Source organism: Truncatella angustata (genome assembly GCF_020726525.1).
Source record: "Truncatella angustata strain MPI-SDFR-AT-0073 chromosome Unknown BKA67scaffold_1, whole genome shotgun sequence".
Lineage (NCBI taxonomy): Eukaryota > Fungi > Ascomycota > Sordariomycetes > Amphisphaeriales > Sporocadaceae > Truncatella > Truncatella angustata.
In genome coordinates, this window is record NW_025763381.1 from 179,254 (window position 1) to 201,461 (window position 22,208).

Below are 22,208 nucleotides of genomic sequence, written 5' to 3' on the forward strand. Positions count from 1 at the left end.
TTTTCGCTCATTCTCAGCAATGATGTTCCGTGTCTTCTCTGGTGTAGCCTGCGGGCTCGCCCTCGCCCAGTCCGTCTCCGCGGCGGTCATCGACCAGGAGGTCAGTCAGGGCATCCCCGATACTGGTCTGGACACGTCCAGTTGGACCACCGGCACGCTCCCGAACATCAGTGACATGATCACTCTCAACGACTTTCAGATCGCCGCCAAGAACTACTTGTCTGCAAGGTACTACACGCAATACCGTACCGGTGCCTTAGACGAGACAAGTGAGAACGCACCCCTCTTGAGACCATCTGCGAAATTTTGCTAATCGACGTCAAAATCTGTGTAGCGTACATCAACAACTTGGAAGTCTATCGCAAGGTGCTCTTCACCGGCTTCGCCTTTCAAGATGTAACAAAGTTGAATCTCAAGTACGTTATGCAGCCAGTCCCTCGAGTAGAGATAAGACGGCTTTGAATACTAACAGAAGTGCACTCTAAAGCACCACCATCCTGGGCTATAATTTTGCAGCGCCGTACTTTATCGCGCCCGCGGCCAACGCAGGGCACGGCAGCGTGGGCGCGGAGGCTAACTTGGTGCGGGCGGCGGCCTCGGCGGGGATTCTGTACGTGCCGTCCATCTCGGCGACGCTGAGCGTAGAGGAGATCGCGGCTGCAAAAGCCGAGGGCCAGATCATGTTCCACCAGGAGTACTTGTGGGCGAATAAGACGCGGGTGGCGGACGAGCTGCGGCAGATCGAGGAGGGCGGATTCAAGGCCATCTTCCTGACGGTGGACAACACCGGGGTGGGCGGAGTGCGCGACCGCTCGTTGCGCTTCACCAAGGGCGGCGACACGGGCCACGACCTCGCCTTCACTGTCGAGTCCCTCGCCCAGCTGCGCAACCTCACCTCGCTGCCAATCGTGCCCAAGGGCATCAAAACGGCGCGCGACGTCAAGCTGTGCGCCGACCTCGGCTTCCCGGCTGTCTACATCTCCAACCACGGCGGCCGCGTCATTGATGGCGCCCCGACCGCCATTGAGGTCCTACTCGATGTCCACGCGCAGTACCCGGAGGTATTCGACCAGATTGAGATCTACGCGGATGGCGGCGTGCGCCGCGGCACGCATGTATTGACTCTGCTGGCCCTGGGCGCCCGCGCCGTGGGCCTGGGACGTCCACCCATGTTCGCCAACATCTTCGGCCAGGAGGGTGTCGAGGCCATGCTCGACATCCTCAACTCGGAGCTGGTCACGGAGATGCAGAACCTGGGGCAGGTGGACGTGAACAAGTGGCGCGGAAACACCAGCTTCATCAACACGAGGAAGGTCGAGTTGGAATACTTCGGCGCTCCCCTATCTAACTTTAATTTTTAATTTTCGGGCATAATTAAAAATGTCACAATAGCTCCATCTTGAATTCTTCACGATGACTCGATGTAATCGTGGAAGAAATCCACATAATCAAAGAAACTCCTCTTGTAGTGGCGGGTAAACAACCCGTCGGTGCGGTTGACCGTCTGCATACCATATTGATTTCCGTAATCGCCAAACTCATTATTATCAATCCAGCTCCAAGCCAGCGCCCCAATGATGTTGATGCCGTCCAAATGGATGGCGTGCAAGGTCTCGGCGAGGAAGTTCTGGTAGTACATGGACCGCTCGAAATCGTACCGCTGCACTAAGAGACTGTGCTCGGAGTCGCCGATCTGGGGGAACCCGAACTCGGTAACCATGATGCCGCCGGACGGCCTGTAGGTGTTCCAGACGTAGCCAAACTGCTCGCGCACGTACTGCTGCGCAATCAGCGGGTACGCGTTCGACTGCACGCCCATTAGCCAGCCGTTCTCCTGCGCGGCACCCGTAGCGACGCACATCGGCCACAGCGGATGCGAGGAGTTGGCGGCGCAGGCCGCGACGCCACCCTCGGGCGGGTATGCGAACTGGGCGACATATGGATCGAAGGCCCAGAAGTCCACCGTAGCGTTTAGGTAAGAGATCTCCTCGTATGTCAGCGCCGAAACGTTGACTCCGGGCGTGTTCAAAACAACGTTCGGGATCTGCAGCCCGAGAAACAGGGGGTTCGCCATGATGCCAAGCATGAATTCCTGGTAGCGAATAGCTGCCTCGACATGGCTCAGGTTTCCGACATCCAGTGGAACGGCCAGGTTGTTGGCGAACTTGGTGCTAACGCGACCAGTCCCTTGCAGCTCCTCTTTGTACCAGTGATACACGCTCGCATGTGCCTTGGCCTGAGCAATAAAGACGTTATAATCAGAGGACTGGTACGGGACTGCGAGGTTCGGCTCGTTGATGGTGAACCAGATCGGGATCCTGTCGGCGAAGCGCGTCATGACCTGCTTTGCATAGTACAGGAGATGCTCCGGAAATGTCTCGAGGTCGGCTAAGATGCCAACCGGGCTGTCAGCATGAACCAGCGTGGCTACCGGCGTGATACCGTAGTCATAGCACGTCTGAATAAGATCTTCATAGTGGTCAAGGGCCTGAGTGTTGACTGGCGAGCCGGCGACGCCGAAAGGTATGACCCGTGTCCAGGAGATGGAGAACGAGTAGTATGGCACCCCGAGGGCAGCGAGCCGGGCAATGTCCTGCTTGTACAAGAGGTAGTGCATGTCCGCGATGTTCGAGTCATTTCCATGACTGCTACCTACCACCCCAATAACGTCAAACACTCCGGGGCCCCGTCCCTCAAACTGCAGTCCGCCTTCAATCTGCCAGGCACTAGATGCTACTCCCCAGATGAAATCGCAAGGTAGCTTCAAGGACTTGTCTTCGTTCAGTGGGCGACCAGGGAGTGAAGGAGGATAAACCAGCTCGCTAGAGGCTACAGGTGTGGGAGATACTGTGGTGGTGAACGGAGGGTCTATTGAATACGTCAAGTTTGCCCAGAGAGCCGCGTATGCGCTCTGTCCAAAGCGGCCATCATCAGATGACGTCGCCAGACGATCTAGGCTATACGTGGTGTAAGTAATGCTTTCTGGGAGGAGGGTAGACGCCATCGAGAATGCTGGGGCGTATGTTGATAACGAAAGTGGCGTTGGGAGATGGGTGGCAAAACGATTGGTGCTCATCTGCTCATAGCTGAATGAGCTATAAGTCGGCAAAGCTGTCGATACCAGACATGGTCTCGCAGTTGTGAAGTTCGCATAGTCAGACTCAGCCAGAGTGACATGGCCTTGGGCCAGCAACCATACAAGAGCGCCAATTGAAGGCTCCAACAACATGTTTCATGCCACAATGAAAGAATAATCTAGTGGTTGGTCAAAACGTAGTCGGCAAGTAAGACCGCTATATATCGACGGATTCAAAGGTCTCATCTGCCTCATCTATCTGCCGTTATTCGTCACTGATCACCCTTCGAGCACCCACTTAACTCTGGTTGAGGAGTTATATGCGTCTCCTCCTCTAGGAAACTGGTATAGTACCCTGCAGTGGTAAACCTCGGACCGATTGCCCCGACCTGGTGAGGAGTAACTTTGCGGGGCCCCGCATTGTCGTTTGGCCAGCATCGGTCGGATGCTACATCTCAACGCGTCCTCAAGCCAAATTTCATAGCCAGGGTCAGAGAGGCTCCCGAACTAGAAAATATACGACAGTTATTCTCAAAATTTGCACATTGCCGGAATTGTGAGGCCATAATTCTGTGCAGACGGCCAATGACATTGAATTTGCGGATCTTTTCGTATGAACGTTACGGCTCCGGCATTTCTGCCGGACGAGAGCCGAGCCGAGAGCGAGAGATCCGGAATGTGGATCGTGGGTTCGCTCCTCTGTACCAATTTGGGCAAGACATTCACTGTGGTTGTATCATCAGTGCAAATAGACACTCAGTAAAGCTCATTACCGGGTGGCTCACGCTGCAGTTATTTGCGCTGCAATAGAGGTTGTTGGGTTACTACATTTTTCCAACTAGCCCTCGTCTCTCTCAATCTCACAGGCGAACCTAGCTGCAAGTGCACCATGAGTCATCACGGGACAAAGCTCAACGCGATGAAGTTGAGAAGAGAAAGCACCACTGCAAGACAGGGAATGAGAGATGTTTACACTTGCCTGATTTACCCACGGCAATGACCTTACGGCTTTCAAATGTTTGCACAGCCTTCATTTTCCACCGCTTGGTGTACGCTCGGGTTCTATTATCTGAAAGAATAGCCGCGTTGTAGTGGTTCGAGGCTACGTATCGATTGCGGCATACCCTGTTGGAGACTTGTGGCACAATACCTTTGACCTCGATCAAACACATTGTTTGTCGAATCACGATGGTGTTGAACTCAAAGATAAGAGATAACTGGATACAAAGCCGTCAACGCGACTCAGCCGCATAGTCGGTTGTGGGGACGACAATGTGAAGATTACTGAATCAGATATCTGATTTATCTCCGGGAGGCCGTAGTCGAGTGTCAAAACGGTACCAGCTCCATATATTGAGTATCAGGATGATATCTCAAAGACCCTAGGTGACTGCGACAGTTGTCTGTGCGCGCTGAATAAAGCCTTCATTAAGCCAGCCAGTGAAGTCTGTCTGACTTAGGTACAGAAGCAACCGATTCCGCATCCTTTCGAAGACTATAACAACCGTGTTTCTTGTGGTGTCAATACGGACCAGTTGTAAGTTGGACCCTGCGGGTTCTAAAGTGGGCAGACCACGGCTGAGTTTGCCCTGGAAAGTGAATGGGATCAGATTCACTGCTTCACGCCTCAGCGCTAAAAACGAGGAGTCAAGGTGCAGCGTGGTCATAGGATCAATGCTATCGGCCGAGAAGGGACGCATTTGTGGCACAATAAAAATCCTACCCAACTGCCCGCAAATAAATTGCAGAGTAGATTCTTCGGACCGCCCGAAGTAAGGCGGTATATGTGCGTGCCATGCAGGCTGATACGATCCAGAGGATGAGATCCATGCTCTGATTTGATATTTGCAAACGCCGTACGATCCTCCATGACATCAAGCCAAGATCATCGTCAACGCTCGCCGGATGCATTTGGAGATTTCAACAGGCTCAACTTAATATTGCTTGAAACTGCTCAATCATCGAAAATTGGATGAGGATTCGACTCTGCCGTACGGTACAGAAAATAATGATAATATAAATTCGTATTCATTGGTGGTGTTGGTCATGAACCCCTCAGACGTTGCTTGAATTCAACCAAAATTAAATCAGATCTTGCAGCGCAAGATCCTTGTTGCATGCTCGAACGAACAATGCTCTTTATGCTTGGCGCTTGAGATATCTGCATGCTGGCTCTGGGTTCAATACTGCATACAAATTGAGGTGATTGCTGTGCCGTGTCGCTGAAACACGGGCGCTACGCCACAGCCGGAAAGCAACAAGTTAATTGTGTGCTCGTGAAAAAAATCTATAACCAAATTTAGAAAGCTGGACGTTTTGGCAAAGCAAGAATGGGAGCATATTCCCATTGTCAAACCGGCAATGGGTCCGTGCAATGGAGTATCATAGTCTTCGCACCCATAGCGTGTTCGGTAGTTGATGCTAACTACTGCATTTCCAGTTCAGGTAGCTCAGGAACAAGAAAATTAATTGAGTGCATACTCCTGACGTTGATCCACCGGAGTTCGGCCAAGCTCTGCCCAACCTTGATTTGACCCCAAAAACGTGAAGGAGTAGTCCGGGCAGGTTGCATTGCACAAGACCTTCCATGCTTGCTGTGCAGCAACACGGTGGGTCTACATATACGATCGTCTACATAGTAACTACACCGTTGCAAACTTTAAGCTTTGACTGACCGGGTCACGGTTTTTTTTTTCGACGTTATTATGATCACACCTCTAGTGTCATTCGTAATTTGAATCCAATCAGAAGAAGACATAGTGACGAATGTCAAGATATGGTCTACACGCCGCCGAAAAGATCTGTTGCGGTTGAAACATGTTGTGTTCGGACGAGTCACTGGTCCGGACAAGTCTCAATACTGTGCAAACAGAGCACCGTTTCATCGGCACCATAAGCCAGGCAAATAAGGGTAGGGATTATGCCGTACTATATATGCACTTCGGCTGCGATCTGGGGTCAGACAAGGTCAGGATTACTACAGTATCGTGCCTCGTTTCCTTAGCGCCAGCGATTTTGCAACAGCCCAGCAACAGGAAGTTCATAACATATTCCAACTTCAGATTGCACACCGAATTGAAGAATATGGTCGTCCGAGCGCCAGCGCGGATGTCGTCCCGAGTAGTTGTTTTGGTAAGTGGGCCAACAGCAAGACGCACACAATCGATGCCGACTCGAAGACCGAACCTCAAGGCAGGAATACATAAGCATGGCTCGTGCTGTCAGTCTTCGGGAACTGAGAAAAGTCAAACGCTCCTGACGGAGAAATCCGTAGTCTAGCTGGAATAATCGACAATCACATAACACTTTTCCTTCAGGATTGTTCGTTGGAAATGGTGATGGTTTGCGCAAACATTATCGTTGGTGGTGGCAGAGCAGCTCTAACGACAGCCGGATTTAGTAGCATATGCCACGATGATGCATAGGCGAGGTGTAGGGATGGCCTCCTTCCCATGCAGTGAAGTAATTGTCGCACTCCTTCAGGTTGATGAGAGTTGGAAGGAGTTGGATGGTGGTTGATACCATCTTTTGGTTCACGTGGGCACGGGTACTGCTTACTGCTTGGCCAAGATGCACAATCCAGATGCAGACCCCCTGATTACAGGCAGTTAACCGATGAGCTCTCGAAGTTGCACAAGCTTTCACAATGGTGGAGCGACTTCGTCCAGGGTGTGCGCTGGATATCGCCCAAGTGGAGTTTATCATCTGCCCAGAGGCCCCCGAGGCCCCCAGGCCCCTCTTTTGAAGTAGCATCGTGTACAACTTTGAGTTGCGATGAAGACTTCAATGATGGACAGGGGACGGTGACGTTTGCCTGGTTGGCACTAGAAAATCCCGAGAATCGCACCTGAAAGAGTGCTATGGCCCGGTCCATCAAACAAATGGCCGACTAGCTGACCATTTGGTGTCTCCATTGGTTTTGCCCACCATGCGATATCCGGATATCTGATCGTGGACTTGGGAGGATTGGGAGGTCGGGCTTTGTCTAGCTATTGATTGGTAACTTATGCTCTTGACTCGTCGGATCGTACGCTGTATTCTAGTGGCAGGTTGAGTAGGAGGTCCGGCAACGCGGTACCCAAGGCCCGCGGAGAATAGTGGATGTGGGAGCTTTCTTGGTGGACGGGACGAGTCAGAAAACGATCCCAGCGCCACCTAGGCTTGCTAACCTTAGACAAGTGGTTCGTGTTCCCAAACGCCGATTAGTGGCAAAGCTGTTGTGAATCCACATAACTTAGTTACATTTTCATCCGCGTCGATACTAGATATCACCCATCGTGGTTGAGCGTGACCGGGTATGTCTAGAGTGTGGTCCAAGGGGTTTGGGGGATGACCTAGGGTAGTATCAGAACAATAGCGGGGGTGCCATCCATGTACAATAAAACGTTGGTACGAAGAGCCAAGGGTAGCTGCAGGGAGGCAACGCACCTTGAAAAGCAAAGATCCATACTGTAATCTTAATATGTATGTTCTTTTGCACATCCCTTCTGTGATCGCGGAGCCCTTGAGCCCTGTCAGTTTGCCCTTCTGACGCAAGCAACGACAAGGCTTCTCATATTACGGATTACTATGTATTAAATGAAACTGAGGCCCTACACCGCAAGCACAGCTCTGATGAGCTTTTCGAGATGTGAGCTGATCCCTCTCCACTTTTGCTTTCGCAACTCATTGCCGTCGCTCCCAAGACGGAGTAGACCTTTCTTGAAACTTGCATGCGAGTGTTTTGTTTTTCTGGAGTATCTTGTTCTTTTGGAAGCGAACCGTTGCATCGCCCGCAATGAGTGGAAGAAACAGTATCACGATGGATTCGTTGTAAGTCCGTGGAAAGCTAATCTCCGTCCGCTATAGAGAGCTACATTCTACGTTTTTGATCCTGAACTAAGCCGACATGGGCGGTAGTTCCATCACAACCGACTGCATCGAGGTTGGCAATACCATATCGAGGGCCTCGCTGGTGTTAAACGAATTTGTTCGAGAAGTGCGAGAAGCACGAGCCGATTTGGACAATGTTTCTCGAGAGTTACATTCTTTGCAAAGAGTTTTGGATTTGCTAAAGGACGACGCTGGGGCTTTACCTTTGAGGGTTGCGACCGAGACGCCAGCCTTGCTACAGCAGTGTAATCGAGTCGTAAGTGAACTAGACGCCGATCTGTTGGCTTTAGACGGAAGCGCTTTATCACGGCCACAAAAACGGTCGCAATGGATTTCAGTAGGCAAACAACAAATTGCCGAACTGGTGCCAATCATCGAGGTGCATCGAACCATGTTAGGGTTGGCGCTGGATCTTGTCGGAGTGTAGGTATTGCTGTCACGATCAAATAAGTATTACTGACGAGGTAACAGTACACATGGTCGCGAACTGCACGATAGCTGGGGTCAGGAAAACTACGACAGCACGGAGAATGAAGAAAGGCAAGCGGAAGTTCGAAATGAAGCGTTTCGAATAGTGGAGGAAATGAACCAGATACAAGAGAAGAGATCCGATCTATTTGAGCCCAGTGGTCTCTTCCCTCGCTTATCAACACATCTTGTGGCTCTGAAGATCTACGCCAACTCCTTAATACCTAACAAAGACGAGGAAGATGGTGTAATTTTGGGTGAAGCGACGACAGTAGGCTCATCTGTAGAGGAGACGCCAGACAGTGCGATCGAGGTCAACGACGAGTCTTCATTCAGGGACTTCCACACACCACCGGATACTTCATTTCATGCGGACAACGCATCGCACACCGAGTCACCTGTACTCGAAGCTCGTACAGCCTCCCAGTACATTCAAGACGTCAACGATTTGATGAGTGAGATGATCGACGACAATCCGAGCCGAGCACCGACTCCACCGCCGAAGGATCTTAAACGGCTTGCCGCACGGCGGAATACGATGGTATCCCCATTCGAACCAGCCATCACGGATTCTGAGAACCTGTACGGTGTTGTTACCGAAATCACGTCAGGGGGGAGAAAGCCGTCCAATGGACCGCCGGCCTCACGAGGTCGGTTTGGCAAATTCTTTGGGCACATGAAAAATGCACTATCTGAAAGTCCTAGTGCTGCATCTTTATCGTCATCGTCTTCGACCAAGTCTGCACCACGACCAATGACACCTATCATGCAAGCCAGTCTCGTCCGCAGAGGCAGCAGGAGACTGTCAACATCGATAAAAAGACTGCCCATGTGGAACACGGAATTAGAAGAGCCCGAAGGACCCGCATCTCCCGGCTCCAACGCCATCTTTGGCGTATCTCTGTCTAAGAGCATGCAAGCCGCGAAAAGTCAGGCCAAAACCCACCACAGCGGTAGCGGTTCATCTCGGCGCGAATTCCCTCTGTGTGTGCACAAGTGCGTCAACTTTTTGCAAGCAGAAGGCATCGAAGCACCCGAGATCTTTGCCGAACCTGGTGATGGCTACCGAGTCCAAAAGCTCAAAGCGTCGTTCAGCGAACCACCAAAGTATGGTGAAGATATCAACTGGGACAACTATGGGGTTTACGATGCTGCAGATGTCGTACTTCTCTTCCTTTCACAGCTACCAAAGCCATTGATTTCCGAGAGTATCGCCAAACGATGGATATCGCTGTCGAAGCAGGCAAGCGTGAGCGGCTCGCATGGCACTCGTCTGGATCAGAGCATCGACTTCTGGGATGAATCGCTGGGGGGTTTGCGAGGCCCAGCTCGCAACTTGTTCAAGCTCTTGTTGAACTTGTGGTCCTCTATCGCAGATGCGGCCGACAAGAACGAAATGACTGCCGAGAGGCTTGCGGGTGTGATACTCAAGCCGTTGATGCACACCTCGTCGGAGAAATACTCGACCGATTTCATGCTTGCTTTGGCTTTCTTGATCCGGAAGCGGAGCGAATACACCATCATGCTGAATGAAGGCCGGAAGAGTCGAGCCGCATGGTGAGCTACAACACATTTTTTGGCGATAGCACTCTCTCATGCACACATCTCTCTGCGCACTCTTGCAATGCCTTTTGCTCAAATTCAGCATGGCTTTAACTTTTTTTGATGCTTCCTCCCCACGCTTTCCCAAGTTTATTTTTATTTTTTATTTTGGTTTTATTTTGGATACGTCCCAATGCAATATATGAACATTGAGGAGGATATACCCGGACTCGCCAATGACGACATCATTATCTCCAGCAACAACATGATTCGACCGATAATAGGGAGATTATCCACGAACAACATTTTTCTACTACATTTCGAGCGGTCGGGCGGTTGATATCACGATTCCTTTATTTCCTTGCTGGAAGCTAGTTCGATTGGCGCTCTCCCAACGGTGGAGCAGGTGGACGCAAAGTTTTGTGCTGGAGGCTGGTTTTCACTGCACCGTTGCGGAACAACGTGCCAGTGGATACTTCGACTTATACACATTTGGACATGAGCGGAGCGGTTTGGTTTGATCTTTGGAGTTGGGCACAAGCTGGAGGGATATATATTTCTCGAAACAACCTTTTTCTCTTTTTCTGCGACAACAGCATATGATACCAAGATGAGTAGTATTACTCTTGTATAGCGACAATGGTTTTATGAGTAATATAACGCGGGTTTCCTGTGCGTCGTATTTGTCGTCTTGACTTTTTTCGAGTCTGTAATCTGGACATTCGTAATAGCGCCGTTGTGTAGTTTGACAGGACAAGACACAGAGTAGGATAGAGTCTGCACATCACACGTGGATTCAACTATTAGTGCTGAGGTAAGTTTCACTACCAACCACCACAATTTATTGAAAATGCAGTTGTTGTCTTTAAACGATCAGGCAACTGGATCTGCCAACAGCAAATCCTGGGCAGTATTTGGACTCAAGTGGCTGTACTGGGAAAGTTTTCCGTCGTCGAAGGCCCCTTTTGGGGGGGCTGCATAACAGGAAACGGCGCGCGTCAAGAAAGCGTGCAAAAATTATACTACGAGCAGCCTCGGCGGCAATGCAAACGAGAACTGACATTGTCTCTCATTCACACATGTTTTGTCTCTCTGTCAAATCTGCATTGCAGACAAAATGGATCAACTATGCAGATGAAGCTACACAGTGTATTACCTATCCTTTGCAGGTACAAAGAGCATTCTGGATTATCAAGGATTGAAACATTATATCTTGCGATGTGCATCTTGACTTATGAAATGGCGAAGCAACAAGGCCGCTAACCGAACCAATTGGACCACTAACGGATCACCTAATCCCACTGAGCATTACCTAAACTCCACTGGACGCGAGAAACACGGTCGCGCGTGCTTTGCTGCGCGAGGAAAAAAAAAGTTGGAGGCGGAGGGTAAGTGAGGAGAAAGAAGAGGACCCGGGCGCCTTGAAAACGCACACTAACCCAGGCTTAACCAAGCAGAATAGTGTTCCCTGGCAACTTTCGAGGGCCTCTTGCCAGCAGACCCGACCACTTTCCCAGACCATTTCGGAATCAATTGTCTGGCCAGAATTGTTTCCAGACCTATTTTACCGACTTTTTGATTTCTGCATATTCCCCGAATTCGTGTACACACACCAGTTTCTTTTCCGTTCTGCGAATCGCTGGGAGGCCAGTTCTGTACCTGTAATTCTCGACTTACAGCAGCAACCGCACTGGAGAGGGGGCACTAATATCGGCTCCGGCTCCAAAGATTGGCTTGGCTGGGCATTGGCCGCTCCAGCGAGTTTCCAATTCTGATGCGCGTCACTGGCACCGCGAATTGGCACTAGCGAATCGCGTCTACCCTTGCAGTTCATCAGACCCGTGATACTCTCCTCCTGTCACCCAAATTTCTCCCACTGCCATTTTGGTCCTTTCTTTTTACTTGGTCAATTCGATACTCAACTACATTGACATGAGATCTGGTCAGTCAGAATGTTAAATTCACCAGAAAAGACAAGGGCAGACAGCATCGAGGCTGCCGAGCCCAGTCTTCCGCCCACGATTGCTTCCTCCACTAACACCGTGGCCGGCGTGAAGCGACCTGCTGCCACACTTCTTCCCGCGTTCGAACCTCTGTCCTCCTCCCCTGGCCTACCTCGTCCCTCGAAGAGACAGTCTATTGGTGACAGATGTTTTGGCTCCAACATTCACAAATATCCTACACCCGTACCGACCTCTAGCACCGGCATCCTATCATCGTCTCCTCCACGCGTCTCAAGACCAGCCTTGGCACGCCCCCAGTCTACCGTGTCAGAGCGTGCTCCCCTATCCGCAGTTCCCAGGTTGGAACTGAACGAGAATGGCGAGGAGATTCTTATGGGCCGGTCGAGCAACTCGTCTCACTATCAGCTCTCTGCCAATCGCCTCATATCGCGTGTCCACGTCCGGGCGCGTTATATCCCCGCTACCACCCCACTCGAGCCGAACAGAGTAGAGATCAAGTGTACTGGATGGAACGGATTGAAGCTGCACTGCCAAGGAAAGACGTGGGATCTGCGAAAGGACGATACGTTCACGTCGGAGACCGAGGATGCTGAGATGATGGTGGATGTTCAAAACGCGCGTGTCATGCTGCAGTGGCCCAAGATCGACCGCCACGAGTCTGTTGCCAACCTATCAGACTCCTCGTGGGAAGATTCACCACGATCTCGACCCATCCGTAACGCGGAATTGCTTCATTTGAGCCCACTTCGTCGACAAACGCGTATCCAATCGCCTGAATCACCAACGCCAGGTCTCAAGTCTGCCTCTGCCTCTGCCTCAGGCTCGTCGGCAAGCTTGAACGCCATCTTGTCCACCCATGAAGCTGATGATCATGTTCAGATCTACGAGGACCCAGAGGAGGATAACGAGCCAGAGCTACCCGCGCCACACCATGACGTCGATGTTTCGTTCGCCCCCACGGAAATGACTAACAGCTTTTCGAGTGACTTGAGCGACCCAGAAGACGAGAATGACCCTGATGAGGAGAACGATCCAATCGTGCACTCTTTCGGCCCTTTCGGTGCCAACCTCTCCAATCGTATGGCAGCGTTCACTACGTCTCCCCGTCAACCAACATTCATGATGCCGCCTATCCCCGAGCCAGAAGAAACACCTCTACCCGAACACCTCAACGTGTCAGCTATTACCAACCATGTCGTGAACCAACTCGCATACTCCCGCCTGTCTTCCAACCCCTTGTCTGGTATCATGAACAACCTGCCGACCGAGGAGAAAAGAGACTTGACCAAGAGACATCTGCGAAGGATCATCGAGTCAACTGACTGCATCGGCATCATTACGCGACATGGAAAAGACGCTGCAGGCAAGCCACTCGAGAGCGAGTACTACTATGTCCCTGAGAAGGACAGTGATGACTCGCGACGTCTGGCCGTGACTGACGGATTGAGAAAACCAAGCTTGCGAGCTTGTAGAAAACAGCACAAGGTAACTAAACTTACTGTGAATCAAGGTGGGAAAGTGCCGAGACTAATATGTGGTGCTGCAGCAATACTTCTGGAAACGGCCCAAGACGCCTTGAACTTGATACTTGTCATAGGTTAGAAGTTCTGCTTGATTGGCGATTTGAACAATGTCGTTCCGAAGGTGTTTTTTTGCTTCTCCCCCCCTTCACCAAGCCGCCACGACCGGCCTCCCTTTTTCCACCATTGATCATTCTCACATTGGCACAATACCCCCAATGATCTTGTTATTGTGTCAGATATGTGCATAGCGAGGCGTTATCTAATGTTCGGGTTTCAGTTTTGTTGTGCACTTGGAGCATAGGGTTTCTAGACTGTCTCAAGTATATGTGCCCTACTTATTGTTGTTGTTGTTAGCATTGTTGTTCTGGATGGAGTTGGAGAAGAAGGAGACGTTGAACGATTATGACGGAATAGGACACCAAAAAGACGGAAGCTGGGAAGATTGTACACAAGACGTTGAATGAAAGTCATTTGACGTACTACTACTTTATTAGGCAGAAGCCGGGCATGATTCAAGCATTGTATAATAATACCAAAGTTTACAGAAACTATCTCGTGATTGTCCATAGGCGAGGTACCCTAGGTGTTCCTAGCTTAAGGTTAGTCGATTATGATCATACTTCGAGGAAAGATTGCCGCTTCTATAGAAGCTCATCCCCTCCACTTTGAGCTTAACTCAAGCCCCTCAGCCCCTCCTCGACTCAAGATTATCAGGCGAGACTACCCCGCATTAGCCACTGAAGCTCGGTCATGCTCCTTGCCCGTTTGATACATTTAGTGGCGATAAACGCCTAGACTGAGCCAAACTTACAGGGGTCGGCCATGTCCTAGTAATGGGGGAAATCCAATTAACTGCTAATCCTCGCGGATCCTTTTCTCTACCTTTTGAATTAGACTTGACTGCCTTTCTCAAGCATATATAAGCATATGTTCCAAACTGTGAGGATAGACCTACAGCTTTGATCTTTATTGCATTGACAGCTTTATCCGGTACCAGTTGAGAAGAGCTATCAAGGGTTCGTCTTCATCCTACGCATGTATACACAACCTCACCTGGTCTGCAGATCCTCCATGTGTACTACAACCAACCTATCCAATTTCACCCGTCTATTGCCCTTACACCTCTCCAAAATGCTGAAGGCCAAATGAACTGACGAGCTAAATCTTCTGAACAGCCCCTCGCCCCATCTTCTGAGCCTGAATCTACGATCCGGAATACCCCTCCCAATCACCACCACCACAGCACCGGTCGTCATCACCACCAGCTTCGGCCCAGCAGCAGCAGCAGCAGCAGCAGCAGCAGTCATGTCTCAACAACAACCCCCAAACAAGATCAACCTCGACACCTCCTCCTCGTCGGTAGGCGCACCAGGCCCCATCTCACCACAGCTAGAGAAGGACGCTGCCCGCGCCATGTCGTCGACCTCGTCCTGGAAGCCGACTTACGAGCGCAAGCAGAGCTACCACAAGGAGGACCAGAAGCACGAGTTGCAGATGAAGATGTCTGGGCTGGCGGACTCGGGGAGCGGAGGTAAGCCGGCTGCTGGGTTCAGCCAGGGCGGTGGGAACTGAAGAGTGAGGAGAGAAAACGATCAAGCAGCGGCGGAAAAGGGGACGGTGTGAGGTTGTGTACGTGTCCTTGGACGACCGGCCGGCGGTCATGTGGCTGGTGGAGGTCGTGGTGCTGGGGTATATCTGTGATTTGTGTGGCGGTGGCTCTCGTCGGCCTGTGCTTGCGTGGTTTCGAGGGCCGCTATGTTCGAGTTGATCGAGAACATGTGCGTGGATTTGAAAGGGAGGGTTCCATGTGTCCTGCCGAAGTACAGTTGGGATGAACTTTTACCGAGAACGAACACGAGAGAGAAACATTTTGGGAAACCGAGACTGCGATGGTTGCACGGGTAGTGCCCAAACCACAGAGTGAGGGGGAGGAGATATGTGTTATGCAGTTTCAATTTGACAAATTGAACCAATGCCATGATCGTTTTCACTTCGTTTGCCGCCTGTGCTATGGTATACATTTGATATGGTTGTATTTCCATCTGCTACTATAAGCATTGAGTGGAGAAAACTAGACCGACAGCATCTAAGCGCACCTAAGATGACAAGCCTTCGGCAGCTGTCTGAGCTGTAGCATGAACATGATGGGGGTGTCTGCAGGAATGCTAAATGATATGAAAAAGAAAAAGCATCGGGTGGTACAGTTTGGTTGTTCCCCAAGTCATCCACAATTCCAAGTCCAACGCCGGTAACCCAACCCTTTGAGCTGAAATCCCCTAAGAAACTATAATTACACCTTCTGTTCGTTTTCTGGTACGACAGAACAGCCGCATTCCGAGCTTGGTTCAAAGCACCCTTGAGGACGGAGCGATCCCTTTCAGAAGCCAGTCGGTCCCCTCCCGTCCGCGCCACCCGTGGCGAAATATTCCCCAATGACACCTAGGGCGTACGACAGACCAGCGACCGAGACGCCGCCGATCAGGATCCTCTTGGTGAAGCTCCTCTTTTTCCTTCTCTCTCTGCTGGAGCTGTGTTCGGACGGAGTGGTCTTGGGACCATTAAAGACGGGCTCCTCGCGTCTCACGTGGATACTAGACTTGAACCCCTCGGACTTCTGTACCTCTTCACTTTCAGCAACAGCACTCGACGACGACGGGGGGCAATCATAATTCACGAAGCCCGTCGGGCTCGCAAACGCCGCGGCGCGCGGGAATGCGGGCATAGGCTTGCCCATCATGTCAATGGGGTTGACCGGTACCTGGTATTCTGATTTCTTTGGGGATACAACATCTCGGGTCTTACGGAACACGAGCACATCCCCGCTCCCCGAGACAATCTCAAAGCCCTGTGTTGCCAACGGCGCGAAGTGTGGGAAGAACTTGATCGGGTTAGAGAGGCGGAGGAGAACCTCTGCGGGTGTCAGAGGGGAGGCCTGGTCCGGCACCACCGACGTCGTCTCGGCGGTACTGACGTTTTGCATTGTGGGGTCGTAGGCCAAGATCTTGTAGATTGTTGGTTTGGCGTTGATTGTGGAATAAGATGTGGATGCGGCATTGGTGGTATTGGCGGCGCTGGCTGCTGCTGTTGATGTTGATATCGTGGATGATTTTGTCCCTTGGGCTGATTGCGATGATGAGATATTGTCGACAAGCTGGTCAAGTGATACCGCCGAGAACGGCTCGGGGAACTTGGGCTGCTCCTCGACGGGCTTGACATAGCTGCCATAGTTTCTGACGTAACTAGGACCACTCGAATCAGATCCGCATTCATCTGCATAGCTCGTCTCCAACGGGCCTGGCCTCGAATAAGGGTCAATCTCAATTTGTGAGGTAGGTGTTTGACGTTTGAGTTTCCTACTGCGCTTCAATGTAGTGTCAACCTTAGACTGGGGTTGCCTATCCAACGCCGGTTGCAGAACTGCGCTATTAGCTGTCCTGAAGAGGCTCTCGGAATAGGTCTTTTCGGCGTTCTGCACACGAGCTTGGACTTGCTGCTCATACGCGCTGGCCTCTTGTTGGAGTCCGGTAGCAGTTTCGCTCCACGTGCTCGAGAACTCCTCTGGGAAATCACGGACAAAGTTGCCCGTCATCCCTGACTTCCGTTGGGCACTGGATCTCTGCCGCGATAATTGCACATTAGCAATCGCTTCTCTATCAGCTGCGTCTGACGCTGCGATGTGTTTTGAAAGGGACCGTTCCAGGTGCTCCCATGTTTCACTCTTTGCATCAAAATCCTTCAGACAGGCGTCAACAATATCTTTCTCTAGAACTGCTTTGCCCTCGGGCTCCTGAAATCTAAACGCCTTGTACTTGTTCAAATCGCCATATTGCTCAAACGGTTTCTCTACAGGATCATCAAACTCCCTGGGCTGGTACTTGGCCAGGTCATCGTATTTCTGCTGCGCTTCAGATGGTGCCTTCCCTTCTTCATGATGGAACGGCTGATTGTACTTGTCTAAATCTTCATAAGCTGCCGGAGACTCTTCAACCCTGGCGCGGTCTGAGAATACCGATGGTCTGTACTTGTCCAGGTCCTTATACTTCTCCTCGGCAACATCAGTATTGAGCTCCTCGTCCTGCTCAAAATTTGCATATTTGTCCAAATCCGCATACTGCGGTGTAGACCTCTCAACTTGGGCGCTTTCATTGTGTTCGTAAGGCCTGTATTTGTGTAAGTCATCGTATGCCAGTGACGGGTCCTTAGCTGGGGTTGCCGATTCGTTGTACCTGTAGGCTTTGTATTCGTGGAGATCATCATACTTCTCGGCGGGTTCCTCCAAGGTCGCTTGGACCTCGTCGTATTGGGATGGGTTGTACTTGTGAAGATCATCATACTTTTGGGTGTGCGTCTCTCCTGACGATTGGACTGGATCATACTCAGATGCGTTGTACTTGTCGACATCCTCTCGAATTTCGGCGGCCTCCTCTGGTGGAAGATGATTCAACGAGTACTCCTCGCTTTGAGTTTCAACATCTAGGGACGCTAGTCGATCCGCTGCCGCATCAACATCCACATCATTATACTTGGTCAGTTCCTCAGGGGGAGGTGGTCCATCCGAGTAGACGGGCTGCTGGTTGGTTGGACCGCTGATGTTTGGCGGGATAAACATGGCGAATTGAGATCTGTAGGACTTGAACGTTTCGGCAGGTGTTGCTTCTGGTGCACTCTCAAAGGAGCCATAGCTTTTCTTCATGACCTTGCGGTTCGTGATAGGATCAATTACATAGTCCTCTCCGACCTGGATCGGACTGGCAGTGTTGCCCTGTTGGGATCTTGCCTCTGGAGTGGAAGTAGACTTTGCCCGTGTCGCAGCCTTGTTCGCTTGCTTCGTCCAAGAGTTGACCATACTATCCAGCTCTGACTTCCACGAATCGAACTGGCCCCCAAATGTATTATTCGAAGAAGCCTTGGCTCGGCCATCATCTGCGTTATCGCCGCTGGGTATGTTGCCATACCAGCGCGCCGATCTGTCACTACTAACACCACGACTGGTGTGGACATCGGCCGGATAGCAGTAACGCCCCACAACGCGGCGGAGTATAGCTCGAGGATCTTCGGACAAAGGGCTATGGTCCCACTTCAATCGGCGGATGATTGTCTCAGCATACTTGTGCTTCAGCATACGATGGCGACGACGCAAATCACGTTGGGTTTCGGGATCGAGGTATGATGACCATATGCCGAAGCGAAAGCCACGGGTTTGTTGCCCGGGGCGTGATTTGGACAGCGAAGCCCCGACCGGTCGTAGCAGAGTAGTACTCAATGCATGGCCACGAAGTATGCCGGCCTGCGATGGGGATTGGGTTGCGATGTTGGTAAACATCTTGAACAAGGGCTGACTTAGATCATCGAAGTCGTCACGATAGCTTTTGTGACAAGTGATTGCTTTGTGAGCTGCGGTTTTCACACGGATAGTTGACTTGGCCCTGCGGGAAGCTCGGAAGATGTTGCGTGAGGGCAATCAGAGAGATGGTTTAAACTATCGAGGTACAGCTGCCACAGAATGGGATTGGGATGTGTGATAACTTGATACCAAAGGCCGGTCAGCCAGGTTTGAATATCAAAGCATGGAGGCACGCCCAAGGTCAGTGGATCAAAGGTGGAATAAAAGAAGGGAAGAAGAAAGTTGGAGACGCCGAATCGACGTGTCCCTCCTCCTCTCCTCACCTTTGCGCTGCAAGGCAACCAGACGGCACACCACTCACGCAGCTACAACTCGTGCACCAATGGCACCATCGCTCATCACTCCAACTTCCCCCGCGAGCAGGCGAGTAACATATCGACTGACTGTGGGGATGCTCGTCTTGGATCCAATTTAGCGTCTAGCACAAGCCTGAGGAGGACCGGCCATGCTTGCAACTCAGACGACGCAATAGGTAATATCTGGGCCTCGTCGCTGGGGGAGCTATCAGTTGTGATTTGGGCTTTGCGGGGTAGTGAGCAAAGGAGCAGCCAGGCGAGCGACGTTGCAAGGATTCATAGACGCCGATAGTGAAACTACATGCGTCATTGGTGCGTACAATTGATGGTTCCACGGGCGGACGGGATGGTGGATACTCTCTCTGTAGCGCGATCTTTGCATGTTTTGGAGTCAATGGACCCTGCATTCATAAAAGCTGACGTGAAAAGACTTTTCGCGGAAAGGATAAAAAATTTGAAAAAAGAAGATCGACGTTCAATGTGATTTCCGGGATAAACTTTACTTCGTGTTGCTTATTCTTAATACCCTTGAACTCCACCAGTGAAAGCGCAAGCAGAACACCGTACACAGATCATGATCCTCTACTCTTAGCATGTCTCCAGCTATGGATCCGATTCAATCAGAGCTACGGATCCGTAGTTGTGGGGGGAATCCACCAACCTAAGGTTACCTGTCCTTACCTATCGAAGCTAAGTGCTGGGCGCGCTGTTGGCAGTTCCCAAGGAAGCCGTTCGTTCACAAGAATTCTCTATCTCCGAGGTCTACAGGTTGCATAGATTTCAACATTCACAGCCATCACTGTGATGGCTTGTCTGATTCTATGTTGCATCGACGACTCTCTACTCGATAACAGTTGTATACACGACAATTATTAAGTTCTGATGAACATTGGTGTAATTCCATGCGACATCAGTGACTGTCCGCTGGCAACCATGGTTCCAAGTCCGTAGATCTTTATATAACTTGTGAGTTGGCCCGTATCAATACACTGCTCGGAGCTGCTATGAATTATTTCCATTCTGCTCTCACTGAATTGGTTCTTTCCTTCGAAACGCGCCAAGGTTTTACTACTGTACATGATTTGGAAACTAATATAAAATGATGTGATATAATGAATGGTGCTGATGTTTTATTCTGAGTCTAGATTCAATTCCAGTTTGTCAACATCACTAGCATGAAAGTACAGTGAGAGACTGGATGCGCTGCTTTATAGAACTCGCGAACTAACGCCGTTGCCAACCAACCCTGGCCGGCTCAGTCGGTCTCGAAAACAAAGACTGATAATCCGTCGGCGGCACCCAGGACTTACCATCGAGTGTATTGAACCTGAAAGTCCGAACCATGGTGGCAATGATGACAGCGAGGTTGAGGTACGCAAACTTTTCACCGATACAGCGGTGCCGGCCGGCTCCAAATGGCAGATAGGGGCTTCTCGTGCCCTTGGACGTGGCCCCATAGCCGTAATCGACCATATCCCCCGCCTTGGTGCTGTTTTCGTCGTGGACTTGGCGATCATCTTCGTTGTCCCAGCGGTGCGGATCCCAGACCTCGGCGTCCTGGAAGTGCTCCTCGCTCAGCTGCGTCATTATGGGCGACGACACGAGCACCTTGCCCGCGGAGACGACGTAGTCGCTATCCGGGACGGGGATGTCCCGTGTGGCCTTGCGCATGATGGAATGAATCGACGAGTGGACCCTAAGGGTCTCCTTGATGACTTGGCTGAGCAGCGGGAGCTTGTCGAGGTCCGAGTACCGCAGTGATCTTTCCGTGCCTTGATCATCGCTACCCAATTGCTGTAAGAGCTCCCGGTACAACTCCTCAGCGATGTCCGGCCGCGACGCCAGCCGCAGGAGCACCCAGGCGCTGGCTGACGAGGACGAGTGCTGCCCGCCCATGAGCATCGTGATCATCATGTGCGCGATCTCCTTGTCTGGCACGGGCCGCCCGTCCTTGTACGCGCAGCCCATCAGATGGCGGAGCATGTCGGGTTCTTGACCTTCGTCTTCTTGTTCTTCTTCTTCTTCTCCGTCATCATCGTCGTCGTTGTTGTTATTGTTTCCGGCCGATCTCTTCCGACGCTCCTTGATGATGTCCATGTACACATTTCGCATGCGCTCGTGCGCCACGTCTCGGCGTCTGTTCTGCGGCAGCGGCGCCCACGGCATGACGAAGTTGATCGGGCTAAAGCCCAGGTCGAGGTCGTGGTACAGTGCCGCGAACTCCCCGCTAAGCTTCTTTCGCACCTCCGACCCCTGCAGCGATCGGCCGGCCGTGTAAATGGTGATCTCGGCCATGATGGAGGGTATGTCGACGATTCCGTCGTGACCATGATTCAGGGCGGGCGTGGCTGCGAAATAGTCGAGGACCTCCCGCTCGATCAGCGGGACATAGGACTCGAGGGCCTTCTGCGTCAGGCCGAACTTGACGAACTTCTTCTGCTCCATCAGCTTTGAGTTGGGGCAGTCGTAGATGATATCGCTACCGAAGACGGGCCGGGTCAGCGGGCGGTAGATGTCCTCGGCGTTGAGGTCCTGTAGCTTGCCGTTGAGGATGAACTCGTTTCCCTGGACTCCGAGGTACACGGTCATGTGCCGACCGAACAGGACAAAGGTGAAGATGTCGCCGTGCCTTTCTCGACATTGGCGGTAGAACTTGACCGGGTCCGTACCGTATGAGATCGCACTGCCAATGAATGGGAACCAGTGGAAAACGACGGGTGGCTCTGATTTGGACCGGGGTAGCTTTTGCCAGAGAGCATTGAAGAGGATGGCAGCTAAGCCGATGCGTAATATGATTGTCAAAAAGTAGAATATTGATGTGTAGTCTGTCATAGTGAAGGTGAAGAATCTTTTCGTTCACTGAAGTGAATTTCTAATATGAGATTGAACGAGGAGTGAACCATGCGAGCCCTGACCGATATGTCTCATAATCTGGGAAGAACCAAGAGGGAACATAGTTCAGATATATATACTTATCAACTCTTACACGAGCGGACCAGTCTCAGGTGCAGATTCGAGCTAAATAAATCGTGAGAAATTCGATGACCTTGGCACATGTGTGCG

At 51.3% G+C, this 22,208-nt stretch overlaps 7 protein-coding genes across 7 annotated transcripts; 4 read left to right on the top strand and 3 right to left on the bottom strand.

Moving 5' to 3' along the window:
- Positions 1-19: 19 nt before the first annotated feature.
- On the top strand, positions 20-1,361 carry BKA67DRAFT_589251 (FMN-dependent alpha-hydroxy acid dehydrogenase; the record flags this gene model as incomplete). Its single annotated transcript, XM_046104435.1, has 4 exons — positions 20-69; positions 106-269; positions 335-416; positions 488-1,361. 4 exons carry the CDS (start codon positions 20-22, stop codon positions 1,359-1,361), a joined length of 1,170 nt encoding a protein of 389 aa, XP_045963051.1.
- A 47-nt stretch (positions 1,362-1,408) lies between these two features.
- On the bottom strand, positions 1,409-3,229 carry BKA67DRAFT_589252 (beta-glucosidase; the record flags this gene model as incomplete). Its single annotated transcript, XM_046104436.1, has 1 exon — positions 1,409-3,229. One exon carries the CDS (start codon positions 3,227-3,229, stop codon positions 1,409-1,411), a length of 1,821 nt encoding a protein of 606 aa, XP_045963052.1.
- A 4,449-nt stretch (positions 3,230-7,678) lies between these two features.
- Positions 7,679-10,187, top strand: BKA67DRAFT_1427 (uncharacterized protein). The gene is made up of 4 exons (XM_046095065.1): positions 7,679-7,706; positions 7,762-7,888; positions 7,976-8,371; positions 8,420-10,187. Exons 2-4 carry the CDS (start codon positions 7,854-7,856, stop codon positions 9,975-9,977), a joined length of 1,989 nt encoding a protein of 662 aa, XP_045963053.1. The 5' UTR covers positions 7,679-7,706; positions 7,762-7,853; the 3' UTR covers positions 9,978-10,187.
- Positions 10,188-11,910: 1,723 nt separating this feature from the next.
- On the top strand, positions 11,911-13,501 carry BKA67DRAFT_589253 (uncharacterized protein; the record flags this gene model as incomplete). Its single annotated transcript, XM_046104437.1, has 2 exons — positions 11,911-13,407; positions 13,469-13,501. The coding sequence occupies 2 exons, from the start codon at positions 11,911-11,913 to the stop codon at positions 13,499-13,501; spliced, it is 1,530 nt and encodes a 509-aa protein (XP_045963054.1).
- Positions 13,502-14,347: 846 nt separating this feature from the next.
- On the top strand, positions 14,348-15,060 carry BKA67DRAFT_1672 (uncharacterized protein). Its single transcript, XM_046095201.1, has 2 exons — positions 14,348-14,518; positions 14,621-15,060. The coding sequence occupies exons 1-2, from the start codon at positions 14,481-14,483 to the stop codon at positions 15,015-15,017; spliced, it is 435 nt and encodes a 144-aa protein (XP_045963055.1). The 5' UTR covers positions 14,348-14,480; the 3' UTR covers positions 15,018-15,060.
- Positions 15,061-15,655: 595 nt separating this feature from the next.
- Positions 15,656-18,864, bottom strand: BKA67DRAFT_1465 (uncharacterized protein). Its single transcript, XM_046095095.1, has one exon. It carries the CDS (start codon positions 18,766-18,768, stop codon positions 15,823-15,825), a length of 2,946 nt encoding a protein of 981 aa, XP_045963056.1. The 5' UTR covers positions 18,769-18,864; the 3' UTR covers positions 15,656-15,822.
- Positions 18,865-20,369: 1,505 nt separating this feature from the next.
- Positions 20,370-21,977, bottom strand: BKA67DRAFT_510692 (cytochrome P450 51; the record flags this gene model as incomplete). Its single annotated transcript, XM_046097346.1, has 1 exon — positions 20,370-21,977. One exon carries the CDS (start codon positions 21,975-21,977, stop codon positions 20,370-20,372), a length of 1,608 nt encoding a protein of 535 aa, XP_045963057.1.
- Positions 21,978-22,208: the final 231 nt, after the last annotated feature.

Coding starts and splice junctions, on each gene's coding strand:
- BKA67DRAFT_1427 (XM_046095065.1), top strand. CDS start 7,854: ATGAGTGGAAGAAACAGTATCACGATGGATTCGTT. Junction 7,889..7,975: donor AGTATCACGATGGATTCGTT/GTAAGTCCGTGG, acceptor CATGGGCGGTAG/TTCCATCACAACCGACTGCA. Junction 8,372..8,419: donor GCGCTGGATCTTGTCGGAGT/GTAGGTATTGCT, acceptor ACGAGGTAACAG/TACACATGGTCGCGAACTGC.
- BKA67DRAFT_1672 (XM_046095201.1), top strand. CDS start 14,481: ATGTATACACAACCTCACCTGGTCTGCAGATCCTCCAT. Junction 14,519..14,620: donor CTGGTCTGCAGATCCTCCAT/GTGTACTACAAC, acceptor TCTTCTGAACAG/CCCCTCGCCCCATCTTCTGA.
- BKA67DRAFT_1465 (XM_046095095.1), bottom strand. CDS start 18,768: ATGTTTACCAACATCGCAACCCAATCCCCATCGCAGGCCGGCATACTT.